We start from the raw sequence: 21,161 nt of genomic DNA on the forward strand, positions 1-21,161 counted from the left end.
AAGCTAGCCATTCACAAGATGGAGAAGCCTAGCAGATGGAGAGGGGCAGTGTCTGGCCTATGTATCTCCTAGCTACTTTTAACTCCTGAGAAACAAAAGAATCCATCAAGAAATGGCTGGGATAAAGTAAGACCTCTGTCTAGAGATCTGATGTCTAAATGACTAAAACAGGCACATGCAGAAAAGTTAATACTGGACACTATGCATGACTTTGGGAAGCTCTCCAGCCAAACTATGATGGTTAAGAAATCTCCTGTCCCTCCTTTCCTATTGGAACTTTTCCCATTTGAATACTGCCTACCACCCTTACCCTAACTGGTGTGGTCCTCATGGTGTCTCCTGTCTTGTTAGGACACATTCCCCCAAATCGTTCTCTTCATCAAACTTACAGGATGAAACATCCCAGCTCTGGCTGACTTGCTTTCGAAACTTACATTTTAGGGCGCCTGGGTGGCTCAGTTGGTTAGGCGACTGCCTTCGGCTCAGGTCATGATCCTGGAGTCCTGGGATCGAGTCCCGCATCGGGCTCCCTGCTCGGCAGGGAGTCTGCTTCTCCCTCTGACCCTCCTCCCTCTCATGCTCTCTGTATCTCATTCTCTCTGTCTCAAATAAATAAATAAAATCTTTAAAAAAAAAAAAAAAAGAAAGAAACTTACATTTTAAAGGTCAAGGCTCACAGGAAGAGTTTACCCAGAGGAAGGAGAGAGAGAGAGAGAGAGTGAGTTCAGGAATAAGAAAATAGAGCTTTATTGAAGGATTCCAAAGGACTACCTGGAAATCACATCAAAGACTCGAAGTTCCCTCTTTTGCCCATTGAAGATAAACAGAGAACCCAGGAAATAAAATTCATACCTGGAGCACTTTATATAAATGTGTTCATATCCAAGATGAGAGGCAGTTGGAGGAATGGATGGGAGAGTCTGTCACAGGCATGCTGAAATTAAATTCTATTTCCAGTTATGATGGCCATTAATCAACTTCTAGAACTGTCATTAAATTATCTTAATGACACAGACTCCCATGCCACCAAAATGCCACACACTGCACTTTGTACATCCAAGGAGACCGCTTTGCCTGTCCTACCTCCCCCTGGCAGTTAGCTGCACCTTCCTCTGAATCCTGGGCCCCTTTGGCGCATCCCTTGTCTATAGCACTTGTCTCTGTCTTTGTCGCCCCATTCACTCACTCAGAGACCACACCGAAGTCATCTTTGCATTTCCAGGCTGGCACCGTGCTTGGGAAATGCGAGGCATGCAATGTGAAGTTTCTAAACTAACGCAGAACTGTGTGTTTCCCACAGCTCTGCTGCCTACAAGTGTAAGTAAATAAAAGTAGGTTAAGTTCCCTGATATGGGGACATGGGAAGTAGGTATATCTGCCAAAAGAAACGACACTAAATGAGCAGAGAATGTTGAAAAGCATATGTATTCTCACATGATCATGTGCATAGCTTAAAGTGGAGGTTCTAAAATTTGGGGACTCAGATATCTTTGAGAATCCAGTGAACTTTTGGCCACAAACACATAAAAGTCTCCAGTGCAGGATATTCACGGGATTCTTGAAAAGTGACCTTTGAACCCCACGGCCACCATAAAATTGTGGTCCAACTGAGCCCAGATTAGGAACTTCTGCCTAGGAATAAAGCATCAGTTGGTTGTGTTTTAAAAATCCTGTTATTTTGGGCACCTGGGTGGCTCAGATGGTTAAGTGACTGCCTTTGGCTCAGGTCGTGGTCCCGGAGTCCTGGGATCGAGTCCTGCATCGGGCTCCCGGCTCAGCAGGGAGCCTGCCTCTCCCTCTGACCCTCTCCCCTCTCATGCTGTTTCTCTCTCTCTCTCTCAAATAAATAAATAAATAAAATCTTTAAAAAAAAAAATTCTGTTTTGTTTTTTTTTTAAGTCAGTATAAACTGTTAGACTACAAAAGACTTTATCTCCAAGGAAACATCGTGATGCCAGTGAGGATAAATCTATCGGTTAAGTCCGTAATGATCTAAACCCTGAGGCTGTGAAGGGCCACCGCACCAGTGAAGCTTCTTACCAAAGGAAAAGAAAAGTCTCAACCTTCATTGCACCTGCTAAAGTGCTGCGTTATGCCTCCTTATTTGTCAAGAGAAGAAAATAAAGAGAAAGTACTGCTTTAGAAATCATTTTGCAAGACAAGAATCTTTTTAAGCTGAAAATATAGAATCAAGGCAACGTAAAAAGCTCTATAGCTCCCAGGAAGCAGAAAAGGGTCATAGGCAGAATGGGAAAATTTCTAATCTAGTTAAGACATCCATTACAAAGACACGGAAGTCATTATTTCTAGGGTTCTGCAGCTAATTTAGTAGCTGTAATCCTGCAGAAGCAAGCCCAGCTCCTACAAGGGCATTGCTATGAGCTACATGCTACACCACTCATTTCTTTGTGAAGTTAAAGCAGATCTCAAGCCCTAAGAGCAGCTTTTTCGTAGGTCGCAAATGAAATATCACCGGTGTGGATTAAACATAAAAATGCACTTATTTTTATGAGATAAATTAGACGTTAAAAATGTACTAAAAATTGCAAGAAAGGATGATACAAAGGCGGTGAATGGTGATAGGAAAAAATCGTGGCTTAGAGGCAGGAGAAGAGAATGAGGGAAGACAGAAAGGCAAATACGAGCAGCTAGACCACCGTCAGGAAAGAATGGAGAAGAGAATGAGCTAGATTGAAGCAAAAATAATTTCGAAGATGAGGAAAGAAAGAAAATAGCAGATCGAGGTGACAACAGATATGGATTATAAAAGAGAGAAGTATGAAGGAAAATGCGGGGTTTCTCTGAGCAGGCAGGTCAACAAAAGTATGGGTAAAGCAGACATGCCTCCGCCTGGGTTTTCTGATCAAAAGAAGAACCATGAGAATATTCCAGGGTTGTCTGTGTGTCTGGAAGAATTTATGAGAATCTAAGAGGATTTGAGAATCCAAGTAGACTAGAATTTTGGGCTGGCCACTTTTCTCCTAAAACACTCCAAATCAGGAGAGTTTAAATGAGGTCTTGGAGAGGAACAGATATGGGGGGTTGCTGAGGCTTGGAGAAGATGGGGAAGGGGGAGGTCCAGGTGGGGAGGGAACAGGCAGTGGGTGGACAGAGTTCACCAAGGAGAAGTACTGGGAGGTATGCCTAGAGGCAGGTGACCAGAGAAAGAAAAGCCTAGAAAAGGAGTTCAATGGGGTTTTCTCCCTGAGGAAATGTTCTCACCCAGAGGCTACACAGCAGGCCCTCATCCCTGACAGTGTCTATCAGAGCAATGTGTCCAAGCAACCCCGAGTAAAAAAAGAAAAAAAATACCTCACATAAGACATGCAACTGCTTGTCACGGAAATGCAACTGGAACCATGCATCCTTCCCATCTAGGGACAGGAACCACTGGGCGGATAAATCACTCAGGGGGCTCAGGTTCCTTGCTTGGCTGCTAGCCACAGAGCAGACAACACTACAGAAAGGTCGATTTAGTTACGGACCTCAAAACAGTGCATAAAGCAAGTAACACAGCTGAAAGAAGCCTATTTAGGAAAAGCCGAGGGGATGATGAAGGAGAAGGCAGGAGTGTTGCAACTGGATGACAACGCGGGGGAAAGGGGTGGACGCACTGAGGCACAGAAGGAAGAGTTACATACTTCGTGAAATATTTTATCATTTCTTTCTTTCTATGAAAGACTATAAATATTCATAAGGCAATGGTAATGAAGGGAAACTGTTTTTAAAAATCCAATGGAGTGTCACTGAAATAGGTCAAATACAAGTACATTATCAGCATCCGGAACATGCAGAACATTCACAGGCTCTTGGCAATAAACTTTTTAAAAGAATATTTGTATAAAGCAGGCGACAGTGACCAAGTTTATCTCCCAAAGACACAGAAGGGACTCCTCTGTTCTGTTGCATAGAAATATTAAAATACCTTTGGTCATTGTGTATGTGGAACCCATAGAGAAGGAAGGGCACAGAGAGGGGACAGTCAATTCCCACAAGTGCCTTTCTTCCTAGAAAGGAGCGGAAGTGACTAAAACACAGCACCACGACTCTGGAACTTCACAGTCCCTTTGGCGTGGAAGTTTCCTCCCACCCGCGCTGGTCTCCCTTCATTCATCTGTCAAATGAAGGCTGTTGTACTCTGCAGAACAGTCTTTTGGTTCTGAGCTAAACTGTATTCATGTCCAGAGAGCCCAGGTTTGTAAAAAGGAATCATTTTAAGAAGCTGCCTTTAAAAAAAAAAAAAAAAACTTAACAAAAAGAGCATGAAGCATATGGCAATGTAGTGAGCATAAGATGTCCACAATGGTTATAAAAGCTAAATCTCGCTTCTTTGAGATAAAAGACCTCGTAAAGGAAGTCAGTGTGGCAGTTTCTGGCTGTAGCCAATCTTGCATTGGGAGGAAGCTAGCCATTCTTCCCCAGAAGGAGCCTGTGACAAGACTGTCCCCTACCTTGAAAAAGAGTAACACTAAAAGATTGTACGCTCCAATACAAAGCTGCAAAAAACACTTAAAATTTTCAACTTAGGAAATTTAAAAAGACATCAGATCACAAATTTTCCAAATGAGAAATAATGGGTTAGAGAAAGAAAGGATGTTACTCAAAATCGTTGTCTCCTCATCATACCCTGAATATAATTTTTGAGAAAAAAATTCCTTAGTTATTAATATATCAAATTAAATTTCTAAAAATTATTCCTCCGAGGAGCAGTACATTTGAACCCAATATACATTTTTTTCCGTGACATTTTTTTTGTTAGCAAAACGAGCACAAATTCTGTTGGAGTTCATAAAATTCCTTGTATCTCAAGAGTATAAAATTATATCAATGCCAGAAAATCCTTCTTTCTTGATCTCCCTCTTTACCCCCAACATCAGTCTGAAGTTGTAAGTTATGTTACAACCAAATGTAATATCAAACATAAGCTAACATTTCAAATGGATATCCTCTGGTGACACTAATCACATTTTAAAGACTGGTGAGAGCATATACATTCTTGCTAAATATTAGCTCCATGTCCAGGACAGTTTAACCCACTAAAAAAGGAAAACTTAAAAAAATCAGTACAAAATAAAATTGAAGCTATTTACCAAAATATACAAACTATATCCTTGTAGATAAATTGTTACAACAGACATGGAAGTAAATAATAGTTACTTGCAATGTTTGGGGGAGTAAAATTTAGATTTGACTTAGACAATCTTAAATCACGCTGGTAATCCAATATCCAACCGAACAGACACACACCAGTCTGAAGTTAAATACCCTACCCTCTTTTTCCCATATGTCCATCCCCTACCCTGATTTCTCCACCCAATAAAATCTCTGCTCCCCCCAACCCACTCCACAGTGGGATTTCCAACGATTGAGAAAAGGCCTTCTTATCAGAGAAGGGTCGGTCGAGTATAAATATAATACAAATTATGTAAAACTGAGCATTTCCTTTTATCAGTCCATCTAAGTTATGATATTGGCATCAAATATGTATCTTAGAGAGTGTGTCTTGCTGTATACTTTCCATTTAATTTAGCAAAATATTTAGCGTATCTCAGGAAAAAACAAAGGAAGTCCCCTAAGTAGCCTGGAATCATCCTGAATATTTGTAATGTACACTTGCACATCCATCATCACACTGAAACCTCACAACACCCCTGAGAGACGAATGCTGAGTCTGCCCCCCTCCAGGGGAGGACTGTTGGAATATATGAGCAGACAGGAGAAGGCATTAACAGCCGGATGCAGGGGGCTACCTGGAGGGCACAGGACTGGGATGGATGGAGTCTGAACTTGAGCTTGTGTCTCTGAGTTGAGGCTGCATGAGCAATAAGCTCTAAGAAAGCAGCTGATGATATGGGCCTGCTTAGGGGCTGGAGTTACAAGTTCCAACCCCAAAAATGTTCTGTGCTGGGGGAGGGATGAAGACAACGCAGGATGCCGTCACAATGCCAACCAGGGGAAGGGTCCTCTGGTAACTGCCCAGGTGTAGCCCTTGGGAGGAGCAGGGGACAGTGGGGGTGGGGGTGTCTCGCTTTATGAAGACCATTTCTACTCCAGGACAGAGGAATTTGAAGACAGCTAATTGAGCATGTGGTAGTATAGTGACGAATAAACTGCAGATTTAAGTATATTCGGGAAAGTGAAAAGTCAAAAGGGAGTGAGAGGTGGGTGTGGGGAAGAGGAGCCCCAAAAGGAGTTGTAATCCCCAAGTTACTTGTGAGTCAGAGGCTCAGATGTAGCAAATCGCTTCTGAGGTGCTATGCCCAGGGTCCTAGGTCAGGCCTAACTCAGCTGAGAGCAGGGTTTTTCTGAGAGACCAACATTCAGGGCCTCCAGTTGCACACAAGTCCTAGAGAAAGCAGACTAGAGTCAAAAAGAAAGCAGACTCAAGCTTTAAGTACCAATTGTCACACATCCATGTCGCTTTGTCCGGAGCTGGGATACAGTCTCAGGATTTCAGAGCACATGCTTTGTCCACACTGAGTGAATTTTGGAAATCAATTTTGATCATAAGTAAAACCTCACCTAAAATGGAGGAAACAGTGTTGATGTCTAGAATTCCGATTATCTGAGCAAATCGCCCTCCCCACCTTCTCTAAACACCAAATCAAGGTTGGGCGGAAGCAGATGTGTTGTCAGGTAGACTTCCATAACTCACCGATGAAGTGGTTGTGCCCTAAGGCGAGCATCTCCTCCAAGAGGACCAGGCCCCCCGGGGCCTGGAGGAGAGTCACACTCCGTCCATCGATGAGGGAGCACTGTTGGAATCCCGTGGCCGTGACCTTCCACAGCAAAATCAGCGAGGCGGTGGCATCTTGCCGAATTCTGAAAACAGGAATGGAGTGAACCAGAAGTCCCTTTCAGAAAAATTCATCTTAGGACTAGTCCGTCAAATTTATAAATAAAAATAAGATGACATGTGCATCCACCAAGGTCTTGGGAAATCGTTACAAAGGTCTGTCTCCCACTTGCTTAAAAATAGACCACGAGATCATGAATAGATGATTCACCTTTGCATAACAATTGTAATCAATAATAAAAGGGCATCTTGAGTTCTTTTAGAGACAAATCCTTCTGCATCCACACAGAATGGAGCCCTGCTTGAATTTACTATAAATGTGTCACGCATCCCCAAACAGCCCCTGAGTTGTGCTGCCCACATGAGCGACAGTGTGTCACGACCCATGCTTCGGGCTTCTCTTGGCCTTTTTCTTGTTTCCAGGGTAAAATCAAAGAATGGGATGCTAGAAAGCAAATCAGCCTTGGCCTCAGTCCCCCTTTCAAGCTCAAACTCAGAGCTATGGTCCCTCCCCAAGAACGTTCTGTCCCAGCTCCCAGCCTCTGTCCACTCGTGCGCCTGGTTCATGTGCCATTTCTGCAACGCTTAGCCCGCAGGTCACCTCTTCTCTGAGACCCTCCCTGACCGTCTTCCCAGCACCCAGCAGCCGCCCCTCCCCTCGTCCGTGCTCCTGGAGAAGCAGGTCTCCACCTGTGGGAGAAGATCAGCGTACTCGGCGTGCAGAGCTCCTGGCTTGCAGCAGGGTGTTCAATCGGGGTTTGCTAAAAGGTTGAATTCATGAATAAATGAAAGTCTCAGGGGCTAGCAACCCTTACAAGTGAATTCAGGGCACCCAGAGGTTATTCGGCACTTCCATCTCACTCAGCCTGGGTCAGCCTGCTATTTTGCCCAGTCCTGCAGCCGAGGAGGGTCTTGGAGAACTTCCAAGTTTGTTGAGAGGGGGAAAAAAACAAAAAGCATCTAAAGGGATAAAAGATCAGAACTATTTGGGAAGGCCTATGAAAGTCAGATCATATGAGTCAGACGAGAAAGCGCTAGGAGAAGTTTTCATAAATGTAAAGGAAACTACGGTCCTTATTTCCCTAAAGCTGGCTCTTACTTCCATCTGTATTCTGAGCAGTGAAACACTAGGACCGGGGTCCCCCTGCTGGTAGAAGTGGAAGCTGCCTAAGAGGCCACACCTTTCTCCCCACGGGGCCTTCTTCCCTGGGCAGAGTTCACTCTCCATCTTGACTCGCCCCCCAGCAGAGTGAGTTCAAGGCTCCGGGGGAGGGGATGCATTTCAGTTCCATTGTGCAGAAGGAAAGGTGGGCAAAAATGCTTCTGTATAAATGGAAGAGGTCTATAGTGCCCACTGCCCCCTTCACGGGGAGCTGATACAGAGCACTAGCTCACCAGGGTCACATGTCCCTCTAAAGCCCCTGAAGACTGGCCAGCAAATTCCCATTCGGTTGCATGGGGATGGGGGGTGGGTGGCTAATAGCAACACAGAAAGGCTGAGCAGTGGGAGTTGTCAGACAGGACTGGGTCACTCCGGGGCTGGCTCCACCCCCCACTCCCCACCCTCACCCCCCCACACACACCCCTGCCTGACACACAGCAGGTACTCAGCCCTTGCCTCTTCCCCATCCCCACCCGTGACAGTGGGCAGTACGTCATTTGAAAGAGCTTAAGTTGAAAACAAAGCCAAACAAAACACTCTCTCCTCAGACACTTGTTTTTAAAAACAAAATTGTAATGTTTGCATTTTAAATTATGCCCATGAATTTAACCAATGGCCCACTAAAATCATAAGAGGCCAAAGAATTTTGGAAGCAAAAGTCATTTGGGAAGTGAAGGGTCTGGCTCTGGATCTTAACCAAGGCCTCAGGGTTTCTGATCTCACACCTTACTCATCCCATCCAATTCTACAATTCACCATCCCCAGTCCAACTGGGTCCCCACTGCAGTATTCTCCCCTGAAATAGGTCCTTCTGGGTTTTGAGTGATTTAGGCCACGTCTACACATGGAACTCCATTCATGATTCCCACTAGACTGACCAGTTACATGGATGGACAGAACCCCGCTTAGGGCCACAGTATCGAGCTTAACGGTTTCTAGCTGCGGGTTTTCTTACTTGACTGAGGTGTTCTGTGGCACTTCAAAGGATACCAGGCGGCCACCAGCAGAGCTGTTAGAACTCGCATTCCCACAGGCAATATCTGGGACGACCTGGGGAAAAAAAGGGGGGAGAAACAAATTATTGGGGTTGATCGTAATGCAAGATAATATTACAAAGCAAAATCCCATGAGCAGGCTTTGGATGACACTGCAGTGAAGACAGAGAGGGGACAAGTGAAACCTTACAAACTCAAAAGGAAACAAAAGCTCTGCCATTTGATTTTCTGAAACGCCAAAGCTTTCCTGAGAGCCGTCTACCAATTCCTGGATCGCTATCACTGGTGAATAGGGTCCTCTCTTCTGGTTAGCGAGCAGTCCCTGGCCCCTGCTCTAGGCTCAGTCTGGGGTCACGGGGGACTAAATGCTTCCAGAACAAGAAGGCAGACTTTGAGGACCGGCTTACACACAGCAGGCATAAACTAGGAACGCAAGCCTTAGAACAAGCCATCGGCAAGAAGCACCCAGTCTGAGTGACCTTGCTCTGTGCAGAGGTGGGTCTTGGGAGCACAGGCTAAGGCCAAGGAGTTGGGAAGCTGCCTATTTTTTCCCCCGTGGACTACCCTTTCATTTTTTTAAGTGACACGTTCCCAAAAGTAACATGCTGATGCATACAAAAAAGGGGCTCAAGAGGGGGGGAGTAATTGCATTCTTCCAGAAAACATGCTGTGAACACTGGAGCTGTGTCCAAGTGAGGTGGTTCGGACCAATTTATTCATTTATTCCTCATGCTGTGAGCATGGTCTTCCCCCAGGGGAGTCAAAACAAAGGAGTATTAAATGTATCCCTCATCAGTGAATTAACTGAGAACAATACAGAAATTCTCGGCCCTTCCACCCACACCCAACACTTAGAACTTCCGGTCCAGTAGGCCTGAGGGTCAAGTGCCATGGAGAAGGCCCGCCATGGATATTCAAAGATGCAAGTCCCACCTGTTCAATTTGTGTTAACTGACAACTGTTACATCAATCTGAGTCCCTTAAGACTCCAAAGAGCTTCATGTTTCTGAAGCCTCATTACTCCATAAAAGGGGAAACACAATATATTCCCATCTTCCCCTGGCAACTTTTTTTTTTTTAAGATTTTATTTATTTATTTGACAGAGAGATAGAGAGAGAGAACAAGTAGGCAGAGAGGCAGGCAGAGGGAGAGGGAGAAGCAGGCTCCCCGCCGAGCAGGGAGCCCAATGCAGGGCTTGATCCCGGGGACCCTGGGATCATGACCTGAGCCGAAGGCAGCTGCTTAACCAACTGAGCCACCCAGGTGCCCCCCCCTCCGGCAACTTTTTAACCTCCTTCTTGAACAGCCTAAGAAATTATAGCATGCCGGGAAGATAAGGCATTTCTTTCTACATTTACCAACAGTAGGATAGCATGTCTTTAAATAAATAGATTGCAATGGCTGGTTGGGGAGAAACTGTCTTTAAGCGACACTTCCTTGACAAATGTAGAATCAAATCTAGTTCACATTCAAGAAGTGAGTCACTCCACAAGGAGGGTTCAAATCAAAACTTCAGAGCATTTATTAAAAGTCTGAAATCAGAACACATTCACAGTTTTTTAGGTAGGCTGAAAACACTGTCCTGCAGTCTGAATATGGCCTTCATAAATTGTGTGGCGATGAAAAAAAAAAAAATGGGTCAACTGGTTAGAACAACCCAAGAAAGTAAAAGAAGAAATGCTGCCTTGTCTCTTTTATAACAATAAGGGAAACTTCTAGACATATTCCTTGACTCTAAAACTGCTACACAAGATCTATGTGTTTTGTCATTTAAGCTACAAAACCAGTAATAATATACGATCACAGGTTGCCATATAAAATACAAGATATGGAATGGAATTACACTCAATCGATGTCACCTCAAAGTCATGATTTGGATTTGTTCCCTGACTCTCCTAGCTAGCAAAATTATGTTGTATGGCAACTTTCAAGGGTCTGCTGAAAATTCCTCGACATGAGACTTTCGATGAGCTTGAAAATACAAGCCAAACCCAGACTGGACGAGATTCAATAAACAGCATTTGTTCCTGCCAAAATAGATGAAATTTGGAAATTTCATCCTCAAATGCAGTCTCAAAATATTTTAAAAATCACTGATAGCATCTCTTTTTAAAATCATATTGGCGGCAAGGCACCAAATGATGAACAAGAAGTTAAGCATAATATTAAGGAAACTTCGGTCAACAGTGGAGGGTCTGCCCGCAATCCAACACTGTCTCACAGAAATGTGGATATCGTTCCAGAAAAGAACTTCATTCGTTTTCTTTCCTTGCTCACTCTCTTTATGCCCACAAAAGAGTCATAACTGAAAAGTCTCCTTCGTGTAACCAGAAGAGATCTCCTACACCAAGTGCCCATGGGAAGAAGGGTGGACACCTGGTTTTGTCAAGGGGGCAACTGAAAGGTCTTCCGTTTTTATTGCCAATATTAGAACCACTGGAATTATTTTAACCGCACTGGCTCCTTACGCAGGCAATCAAACGTTCTCACCTCCACTTGATCCCATTTCATTTCTACAACCTTCTGCCCTGTTCTGGGCTGCCAGGTGGGCAGGGTCACGGTGGCCTGAGAGCGGGGCGGGATGATGTCGGGCTCCTGGGTGGCGGGGGCAGGCTGCAGCTGCCTGGGGGCCATGGACTCGGTCCAGCCGGAGGCAGGGAGGCTGGGCAGCGCCTGTTCACAGTTGGGACCTTCGTAGCCTTCGTGGCAAATGCAGAGGTAGCCCCCCCTGCCGCCGCTGCTGCTGCAATTGCCATGGTGACAGGGGGTGCTGGCGCAAGGATCCGCCACGAGCTGAAACGAGACCATAAATGGGTCAATTAAAGAGCGGTGCCATCGCCGGGCAATTAGCTCCGTGTCTCAGAGCTGCGGCTACAGGAAACGCGGCTCCTGCCGTATTCGGGGGCCTCAACTACTTGTGCGGTCGTGGGGGAGCCTTCCAAGGTCATCCCAATGTTAACCCTTCCGCAGATACCAAGCGACCAGCAAGAACGCACCTAGGGAACAGCTTCCCCAAACCCAAGCCCCTAAATAATGTTGATTTCAGCAACACATTACTGAGAGGAATTTTCTGGGGCAAAAACATTTAAAACTGAGGCTCATTAGGAAGATACCAACTTTGATATTTTTTTTAGTGGCCAGTCATGACAAAGGATACTCAGGATCTCAACTGGAATCTCCTTTTCCACCGTCTGGACCCTCGTAAGGTTTCCTTATGAGAAAGGACTGCCCAACTAACTTATCTCCCCTAAAGATGTGCTTACCTGTGTCTCCCAATTTCTACCTGATGAACAACCCTTTTTAAGGGGATGTTGTTGAATTAAAAGCTTCCAAAATGACTGCCCCGTGTGACAATTTTAGCCAGAGTAGAGCATGGTGAAGACGTACATGAAGCAGAATTTTATGAAAGTTTCTACCTATTTTGGAGGGCGATCACAGAGAAATGTCACCCTGCTGGATATGGAAGATAAAAATTCTCTCACAGGTCTTTAAATTGTGACAATGTTTCTAAGTAAAGTGTCTATCCCTGAGTCTTTTGCTGACCTGTGAATCACCATTTGTTATGACTTGGAGACATGCTAGAAAACAAGGAAATGATCAGCTGCTTCTCTTGAGACAGCTCAAAGGGTTCGGACATGTTCTCAGTGCTTTATTCAATTATCATTTGCTTCTGTGAACAGAAAATTAGACCTCTATCTGATGTACCCCACGCTTCCCAGGGCTGATCATAAAATAGAATTCAGTAAAGAATAGACTACAGAGAAATGAGACCCTCAATTTCTCTCGTTGAAATGAATTCACACATAAACACACGTGGAGAGAATTCTGCATGGTGAAACAGCTTCTCGTCCTGCTAATTATCCTTGTCAGACAATTTCCAACAAACCCCTTAAGGAATATTGAGGGATTTGGGGTTGAATAAAATAAAGCTCCAAAAATACCACAATGTCCTCTGCTATCACTTGGCAATTCCTTCACAGAATCTCAGTTAAAAGGAGATGGACTAGTATCTGAGGAACATATTTAAACTGTAAATTATTTCAAATATTTACAATCATTATCAACTTAAAGTAAAACCCAGACTCCTTCCATGTCAGACAAAGCTCTTCCTGATCTGGCCCCTTCCTACCCCTGATGTCCTCTCTTCCCTCCTCCCTAACACTCTCCCCTCCTCACCTCCTTTCTGTCCCTAGACTTTGCAGAGATCATTCCCACCTCAGGGTCTTTGCACCTGTTGGGCCCTCTGCCTGAATGGGCTTTTCTCACAAGCTTTGTATGGCTCTCCACTTCATTTCACAAAGTTCTCTGCTCAACTGCCACCTCCTCAGAAAAGCCTTCCCTCCCTACAAAATCTAAAATAATCCTTTTATTTCTCCCATAAACTTGTGAGCTCTGTGAGTGCAGGGACTTTATCTGCCATGTTCATGGCACTATTCCTAGCATGTCAAGGAACACGGAAAACATGGCAGGGCTTTTTATTTAAGTGTTGACAAAATAAAGAGATCAACTGATATTTGGAAGGCAAAGCATGATGAGAGACAGATGTGAACTGCTTTCTTGTAGCTACAATATTGTTATCTCATTTCTGATTTGTTTTTTGGAAGTCTTCATGGAATGGGTCTCACCTCAAGAATTATTTGACAGGAAGGAGATTTTTTTTTTTTTAATTAGCTAGGATAAAGGGGACATATAGCCAGGTTTCTGAGATCAACTTTTTAAAATGACATCTGAGGTTGACCTAGATGTCACAAATTAAGACATTGAACACAGCCCTGAAAACAGAGAAATACATTTAAATTATTTAAATACACTGAAGAGATGATTACAAAAATTAACTCGGGAAATCCAAACCTCCATTGTGAAGCTGAGAGTGAAGTGTCCCTAAAGCGAAGACCAGCTATCTGATGGCCAGAGAGGCCCTGAGGCTCTTCTTTTTTTTTTTTTTTACGATTTTATTTATTTATTTGTGAGAGAGAGAATGAGAGACAGAGAGCACGAGAGGGAAGAGGATCAGAGGGAGAAGCAGACTCCCCGCCGAGCAGGGAGCCCCATGTGGGACTCGATCCCGGGACTCCAGGATCATGACCTGAGCCAAAGGCAGTCGCTTAACCAACTGAGCCACCCAGACACCCCCTGAGGCTCTTGCTGCATCATCACAGCCCACTGCTGGCCACGACTGGCCCTCAGAGAGGCACCTCCTCTGTGAAAAGAATGCAAAGCACAGCTCCCACCTGCACAGTAAAGGCCACCGGGCGCGGTAATACCCACCCCTCCCTCTAAGGTGGCCATGGAGAGTTTTCAAAGAACATCGCCGTATAGTATCTCATCTGTGCTCACAACTTTGAAATAGAGAAGGACTTTTCTGAACCCATATGACCGTTCAGAAACAGGACAGCGGTGTGCAGTGACCCATCCCAGCCACTACAAAAGAATGATGCCTGAGCTGTCACATCTTCTGACTCCCAGCCAAGAGTTCTGGCCACAACACAGCACTACAACTTTGATAGTAAGTTATTATCCTACCATAGACACAATCCCTGTGGAGAAGGCCAGAGGTCAGTGTTCTATTTCTGTAAGCCACAGAAAATAAGTAAGGATTAAATGTAGGCCAATGAAGACCATCACTTCAAGAGGCTTCTTTGCAAGACAAGTATAATGATAATACTCAACACATATTGATTGAGGTCTTATTATTTGACATGAACTCTATCAGATCTGGGGAAAAAATGCTAAAAGGAAAAACAAACAGAGGCAGTGTCTGTCCCTATAGAGTTTATACCCAGCAACCTAGTATGAGCACTAAGAACAATTGCAAAACTAGTACCACCTGCCATTCACTGGGTACTTCCTGTGTGCCTACCACGACATTCGGCATATTACATCTCCCGGCACTCTCCTACCTCAAAGCCTTTTTGCACCAGCTCTGCCCTCTTCCAGGAACACACATAGCTGCTCCCAAACCTCCTTTGAGTCTGCTCAAATGTCATCTTCTGATGAGGACTTCCCTGGCCACACAATTTAACTGTGCAAGTCTCCACCCCTTGGTACTGTTGATTCCACTTTCTCTGCTTTATTTTTCTCCAAAACATCTATTATGTGCTAATATATTGTAGGGACAAAAGTGACCTATTTATTATATTGATTTTGTATTTTCCCCACTAGCTTGTAAACCCTGTGAGTTCAGATTGCTTTCCCCTGTTTTGTTTACTTGAAGGTCCCCACTCCACCCTAGGAACAGTACCGGGCACACAGGGGCTGTCGAATGAACAATGATCCAATGACTGCCTGAGTGAATGAATGATGTTATATACAAGTAGCTGCCAGAGCCCATGAGTGTCCTGAAACATGAAATGGAATTAGGATTCTCCAAGGCCCCGTCCCAGGTCTTGAGAATGAAAATCAAGGAATGCCTCATGCATCTGTCCTAGCATGTTTTAGAGCAATTCAATAACTTTAAATCAGCTTTAAAAAGGGGGAAAGTCTCCGTGGACCCGAGAGGTAAGGCAGAGCCAGCACAACCTCCTGCCTTCGCCTTGTTAAGGGAGGGCAGAAAGAGTAAGGGCTCAGTGGGGGTCACAGATGGCCCCCAACACCATGGCACCAGTCCCCAGAGACCGTCCACCAGGTGAGCCGCTGCTGAAGCCCGTCACCACGGGTGCCAGTGGATAGACCCGGGTACAAAGGGCAGGTCCCCACAGCAATGCCCAATTCACCATGCTCCGTTCCACCAGGTAGAGAATAAAGAGCTGGAAGGAAAATATGATGAGAATTAATGACCTCGTTTAAGAGCTGCTGTCTTCATCCATGAGCAGGATGCATGAGCAGCATCGGGATGAAGTAAAGACTGATTCACGGGATGAAGTAAAGACTGATTCACGGGCTGCCAGGAGAGATGCTTCTAGTAAAGATGACAAAAGCTAAAAATGAAGCTGTCCGTTGTACGGATTTCTGCAGGGATTCACAAGAATGACTGATGTGATGGAGAACACGTGCGTACATGCACACTGGGACACAGATCGGCGCTCAATGCACTACACGGTCATCGATCCCTTCTTTAAAGTAATCAGTTCATATGAATGCTACTTGCTTGGGTCATCTATTAGCTGCTTCCCCAACAATGACAACTACCTGCCATTGTACTCTCGAATACTTCAGGCTAGTTTCACTGAAAAAAAGAAAACCGGTCTGTTTTGATTGCATAACAGCAAATCTAAGATAAAATGCAATAATCATCAACCTGTTGTGGAGGTTACTAACTACCACGCTGGAATCCCATTAAGTTTGAACTACAAGCAGGAAACAACCAAACTGCCAAAAGATCATAATGAATAGACTTGACTTTGGGGGTACTCAAAATTTAACAGGTGATGTTTTTTCTTGGCTATAATTTCTAGTCTCCATTGATGGGGTGGGGATGATTAAGTCTTTGTAATACCAGCTCAAAGGGAGAATAAAGAAAAAGCCCACAGATTAATGTTGTTCTGCTTACCACCCACCAGCAAGCTCATTGATGAAATGCTGCTTGTTATTGCATCATTAATCACCTATTTAAGCCAAATTTTTTCACATTATACAACTAATCTGAAACTATTCTTTTCATATTTTATTTTAGACTTTTCACCTGTTTCAGATCATTTATACTGCAAGCAAGAGCTTTCATGGGGATGTGCGCAGGGCATGAGGGGAGGCCAGACCGGAGCGAAGGGGCCTGCCAACCCCACGACTTGGGATGCGAAAGCCCTCTCATGCCACACGTTAGCCATGACCTGTTTTCCTTCCTTAAACTGCTGCCCCCGTTTTCAGCAATTCTAATGCCCCCCGCAGTATACAAACAGAAGGATGGAAGGTCAATTTTAAAACAGGCATAAAAAAGGCCCATTTGGGGGGCGCCTGGGTGGCTCAGTCAGTTAAGCGTCTAACTTCAGCTCAGGGCATGATCTCAGGGTCCCAGGGATCGAGCCCCGCATCAGGCTCTCTGCTCAGCGGGGAGTCTTCTTCTCCCTCCGCCTCTGCCCCCGGCTTGTGCTCTCTCACTCTCTTTCTTTCTCTCAAATAAATCTTAAAAAAAAAAAAAAAGGCCCATTTTTAGGGTCATTAGATAAGGAAGTCAAAGCTAGCAGGATTGCCTCAACATGGAGCCTCTGAACACCTTCATCCGCATCGCCTGGGTGATGCCCGAGATAATGCCTGTGGAACCAGCTGCCCAAGGGATCCTTTCACACTAGTTTAGAGAATGTGAGCTTCATTCCTACTCAGTAAGGCTGATCGGTGATTCATGTGACATTTATTGAGCACCAGGTGGGGTACCTGGAATTTAAGGGCCAGACAAGGTACCTGGAGGAGGGGTCAGGAAGGTGAATAAAGCCCAGTCCTGCACCTCAAAGAGCTTGCGGTCCAACAGAAGGTTGGACAGATTACCTGGGACTCCCCCGAGCCATCTATTTGGAATGAATACCCTGCTTATATGCATGTCCACTATTAGAATTCTGTGTTGGGGCACCTGGGTGGCTCAGTTGGTTGAGCGACTGCCTTTGGCCCAGGTCACGATCCCGGATTCCCGGGATCGAGTCCCGCATCGGGCTCCCTGCTCGGCGGGGAGTCTGCTTCTCCCTCTGACTCTAACCCCTCTTGTGCTCTCTCTCTCTCTCAAATAAATAAAATCTTTAATCCATTGCTTTAGTAATTTTTCTTGGCAGAAAAATCAATTAAGGAACTTTTTATACAGATTCTGATGCAAATATTCATATCATAGGAAGAAGGGGTGCCTTAGTAGTCAAGGAACAAAAGGCAAAGCCTTAAAGCAGTATTTCTCAACCTCAGCACTCTTGACTCTTTGGGCTGGATCATCCTTTGTTGGAGGGGATGCCCCGCACGTTGTAGGAGGTTTAGCAGCATCTCCCATCTCTACTTAGCAGATGCCGGAACCCCTCCTGCCCACAGTGACAGTTGTGACCATCAAAAATGTCTCCAGATGTTGCCAATGTTGCCCGGAACAAAATCACTCCCAGTTCAGGACCATGGCCCTTAAGGAACAGATGGATGCATTTCACTCCATCAAAATGTTTGAAAAATCCATATGATTTTATAAATCAAGTCAAAAGGTAACAACGTGATGGGGGAAAATATGTACAACGTATGACAAAGGACTAAATCCCTTATTATATCAATTCCTACATGTCAACAAGACACCTCAATAGAAAGGGCAAAGAAATAAGCAACACACAGAGAGATGTGTATGAAATCGTGCCATTTTTTATATTTTTATTTTTTTAATAAGATTTCATTTATCCATTTGAGAGAGAAAAAGAGAGAGAGCACAAGCAGGGGGAGGAGCAGAGGGAGAGGGAGAAGCAGGCTTCCCGCGGAGCAGGGAGCCCAATGCAGGGGCTCGATCCAACGACCCTGAGGTCATGACCTGAGCTGAAGTCAGACGCTTAACAACTGAGCCACCCAGGTGCCCCTTTAAACACAAAGCACAATGTCATGTGCTTACTTGTATGTGTCTAAGTGCACACACAAATTTTTAAAAGTGGAATGGACCATCATAGTAATCTGAGTAGCAGAATCGGCTAAAGAATTCTTTAAACCCCAGATTCCCCCACCCCAGGCTGCTAATCAGACACTCTGAGGGCGAGGCCCGGAAACCTCTATGTCTCACCATTCCCCAGATGATTCCGACATACCTGGTCCAAAACCCAAGACATAGACTTTGTTGGTGTAAACCAGGGGTTGCCACATGACAAGCGCAGGGCAAATCCAGTCTGGTTTCGGAAATAAAGTTCTGTTGGAATACGACCACAGCCAGCGGTTTACATGTCACTACTCTTGCATTACATCAGCAGTGGAGTGACCGCCAAGGAGACTCCGGGCCCATAAAACCTATGCAGTATTTATGATGTGGCCCTTTAGTTTGCCAATCAACCCCTCATCTACATGAGACTGACTCTGGGGTTCACAAAAGGGAAAAACAGGTAGGTGGGCTCATCTAGGAAGACTTCTAAGGAGAAAAGCTTGACCAGAGCATTATACAACTGATAGCGATTCATCTATTTTTCTCCCCACCCAACTCTCTTACTGGGTTGGCGCGCCCCAAGTGATTGATTACGGAAAGACCTCTTGGCAATATAGCTTCAGGCGAGAAGGGACCGACACTCTTTTAATCATAACTCTGTACAAGAATTGGGCAGAAGAAATCTTGGCAATCTGAAAGGAATACTTATCTAGATAACTCACTACCAAGCAAGACCACAGTACAGGGCCACAAGCCCAGCTCTCCTTCACTGGAAGGAACATAGGAATTCTCTCCTTTCCCTCCCGGCCACCCATTGAACCACATGAAGATCAATGATGGGAAGCTCACTGCAGAAGCCAGACACAGAAATAGGCAGAGTGCTGGAGGAAGGTGGGTGGGAAAGAGCCACACAGACCAGGGGTCTTGAAATAGCAGGAGAGTGTCTACATCAGCCGGCCCACTGGGGAGATGGGGACCATGAGAAAGACGATTCCAGAATTTGGAGTTTAGGGTTTCTGGCAAAATGCTAATGAGCAGTTGCACTGAGATATGGTAGAGAAAGCCTGTGGTTTTACGTCCACTTGTGGGTGATCATGGACAAAGCAAGGAAGTTTCCTGGGACTGAGTTTCCTCAACCATGAAAGGAAGGGAGGGGACTGAAGAGCCCTAATGTCCTTTTAGGTCTTAATACGAGTTTTCTCTGTCCAAAATAGCAATTGCTACTGGTTAGAAATGTCATCTTCATGCTGAAAGACAAATGAACACTGCTGCAATCCAACTGTCACAGTATTTTTGCCTTAAAAAGGAATTTTTCCCACTTGGTTCAATAAAGATCTCAATTATATTCCAACACCAACTGCTTACCCACTAGGAGTAAAGATGTGGAAAAAAATCCACTATGGTGCTTATGCCTGTGGTAGAATCTGCCAAGAAATGCATCCCATGATATCTTTTTTCCAAATCCAAATCATAAAAACCCTCATTCACTTTACTGAATCAAGAGCTACATGTCTTTGTAAAACACACATCCTCGTGTTTTGGTATTTCTTCACCTCTGCGTTAGAGACTCTAGATCTACTTGAAAACTTATCCCAGTACTAATCTGGGCAGTCCACTTCTCCCCTCAATTCTGAGCTGATTTTCTTGAAATCAGCCTGTCCTGGTTTTCACGCGTGGGTAGAGTTACACCTGTAAGTAGGCTAAAAGGAAATCACAAGCAGAACTCAGATTTCTGACTGTGAAATGAATCCATTAAAAATAAGCTACATGTCTAATTATTCTCCCACTTTTTCAATAGGATCCCTTTAAAACATGCTCTGTTTGGAATGATCCTGAGATGGCCCTACCCTTGCTTTAGTCTGGCTAATGCACTGGGTCCAGAGTCATCCTAATGAATCCTGAAGCCCCACTCAGTCACAGATACATCCAGATTTAAATAACCGCTCTTCAGAAACCCTTTGTGCCTCAGTTTCCATATTCAACTGAATCCCAGGGATCACCTTTCTCCGCCGCATTGACTAGTACAGGCACACGAGCCTCAAACAAGATGTTGTCGCTTCGCTTTGCCTTTTAGTCATTCAAAGACCAGTTTCTTGAATCAGAGACTTACGGAACAATTCCAGCACATACATTTCTTGTTTCGCCTCTCATCAGAGACACTCACACATCCTGGCAAACTCTTTTCACAAAACAGCAATGCCGTGAATACAGGAAATATGTCAACTTTTATCCCCCTGCCTCCTCAGGAAAAGAAGCCTGCAGTGGATTGGGAATTAAACTTCCCGTGAAGTTCAGATGATCACCGCAACTTATGCAGGAAAAGCATTTTATTAAATTCAACATTCAGTTAGAGTGAAGACTTGTAGAAAACTAGGAATAGAAGGCACTTCTTTAATCTACAAAAAAAAAAAAAAAAGAACCTTCAGCAAATGTAACACCTATTGGTGTTAAAAACTTTCTCACTGAAATCGAGAACGAAGCAAGGATGTTTGCTATCGTGGCTTCCACCAAACATTGCACAAAGGTCCTAAGCCAGTACAGGGAAGCAAGAATAAAAGGAAAGATTAAGGATTGAATAGGAAAAAAAAAACTGTCGTGACTCTCAGACTGAACGATTATGCATGATAGTTATTAGAATATGGAATGTCAGCAAGGTTGCTAGATACAAGGTCAAAAATTTTCTTAATTGCATCTCT

General features: G+C 44.6%; 1 protein-coding gene across 1 annotated transcript in view; it reads right to left on the reverse strand.

The window, feature by feature from the left end:
* DNER (delta/notch like EGF repeat containing) overlaps window positions 1–21,161 on the reverse strand; it is a 299,636-nt gene that overhangs the window by 160,511 nt on the left and 117,964 nt on the right. Inside the window, exons 2-4 of the mRNA XM_064587206.1 lie at window positions 11,445–11,747; window positions 8,914–9,008; window positions 6,656–6,822 (exon numbers count right to left, since the gene is read on the reverse strand). Coding sequence (XP_064443276.1) covers window positions 6,656–6,822; window positions 8,914–9,008; window positions 11,445–11,747 — 565 coding nt within the window. The remainder of the gene's footprint in view (window positions 1–6,655; window positions 6,823–8,913; window positions 9,009–11,444; window positions 11,748–21,161) is intronic.

The sequence above is a fragment of the Mirounga angustirostris genome, unplaced genomic scaffold (assembly GCF_029215605.1).
Source record: "Mirounga angustirostris isolate CCGP_5_RB_7025 unplaced genomic scaffold, mMirAng1.0.hap1 SCAF_3, whole genome shotgun sequence".
Lineage (NCBI taxonomy): Eukaryota > Metazoa > Chordata > Mammalia > Carnivora > Phocidae > Mirounga > Mirounga angustirostris.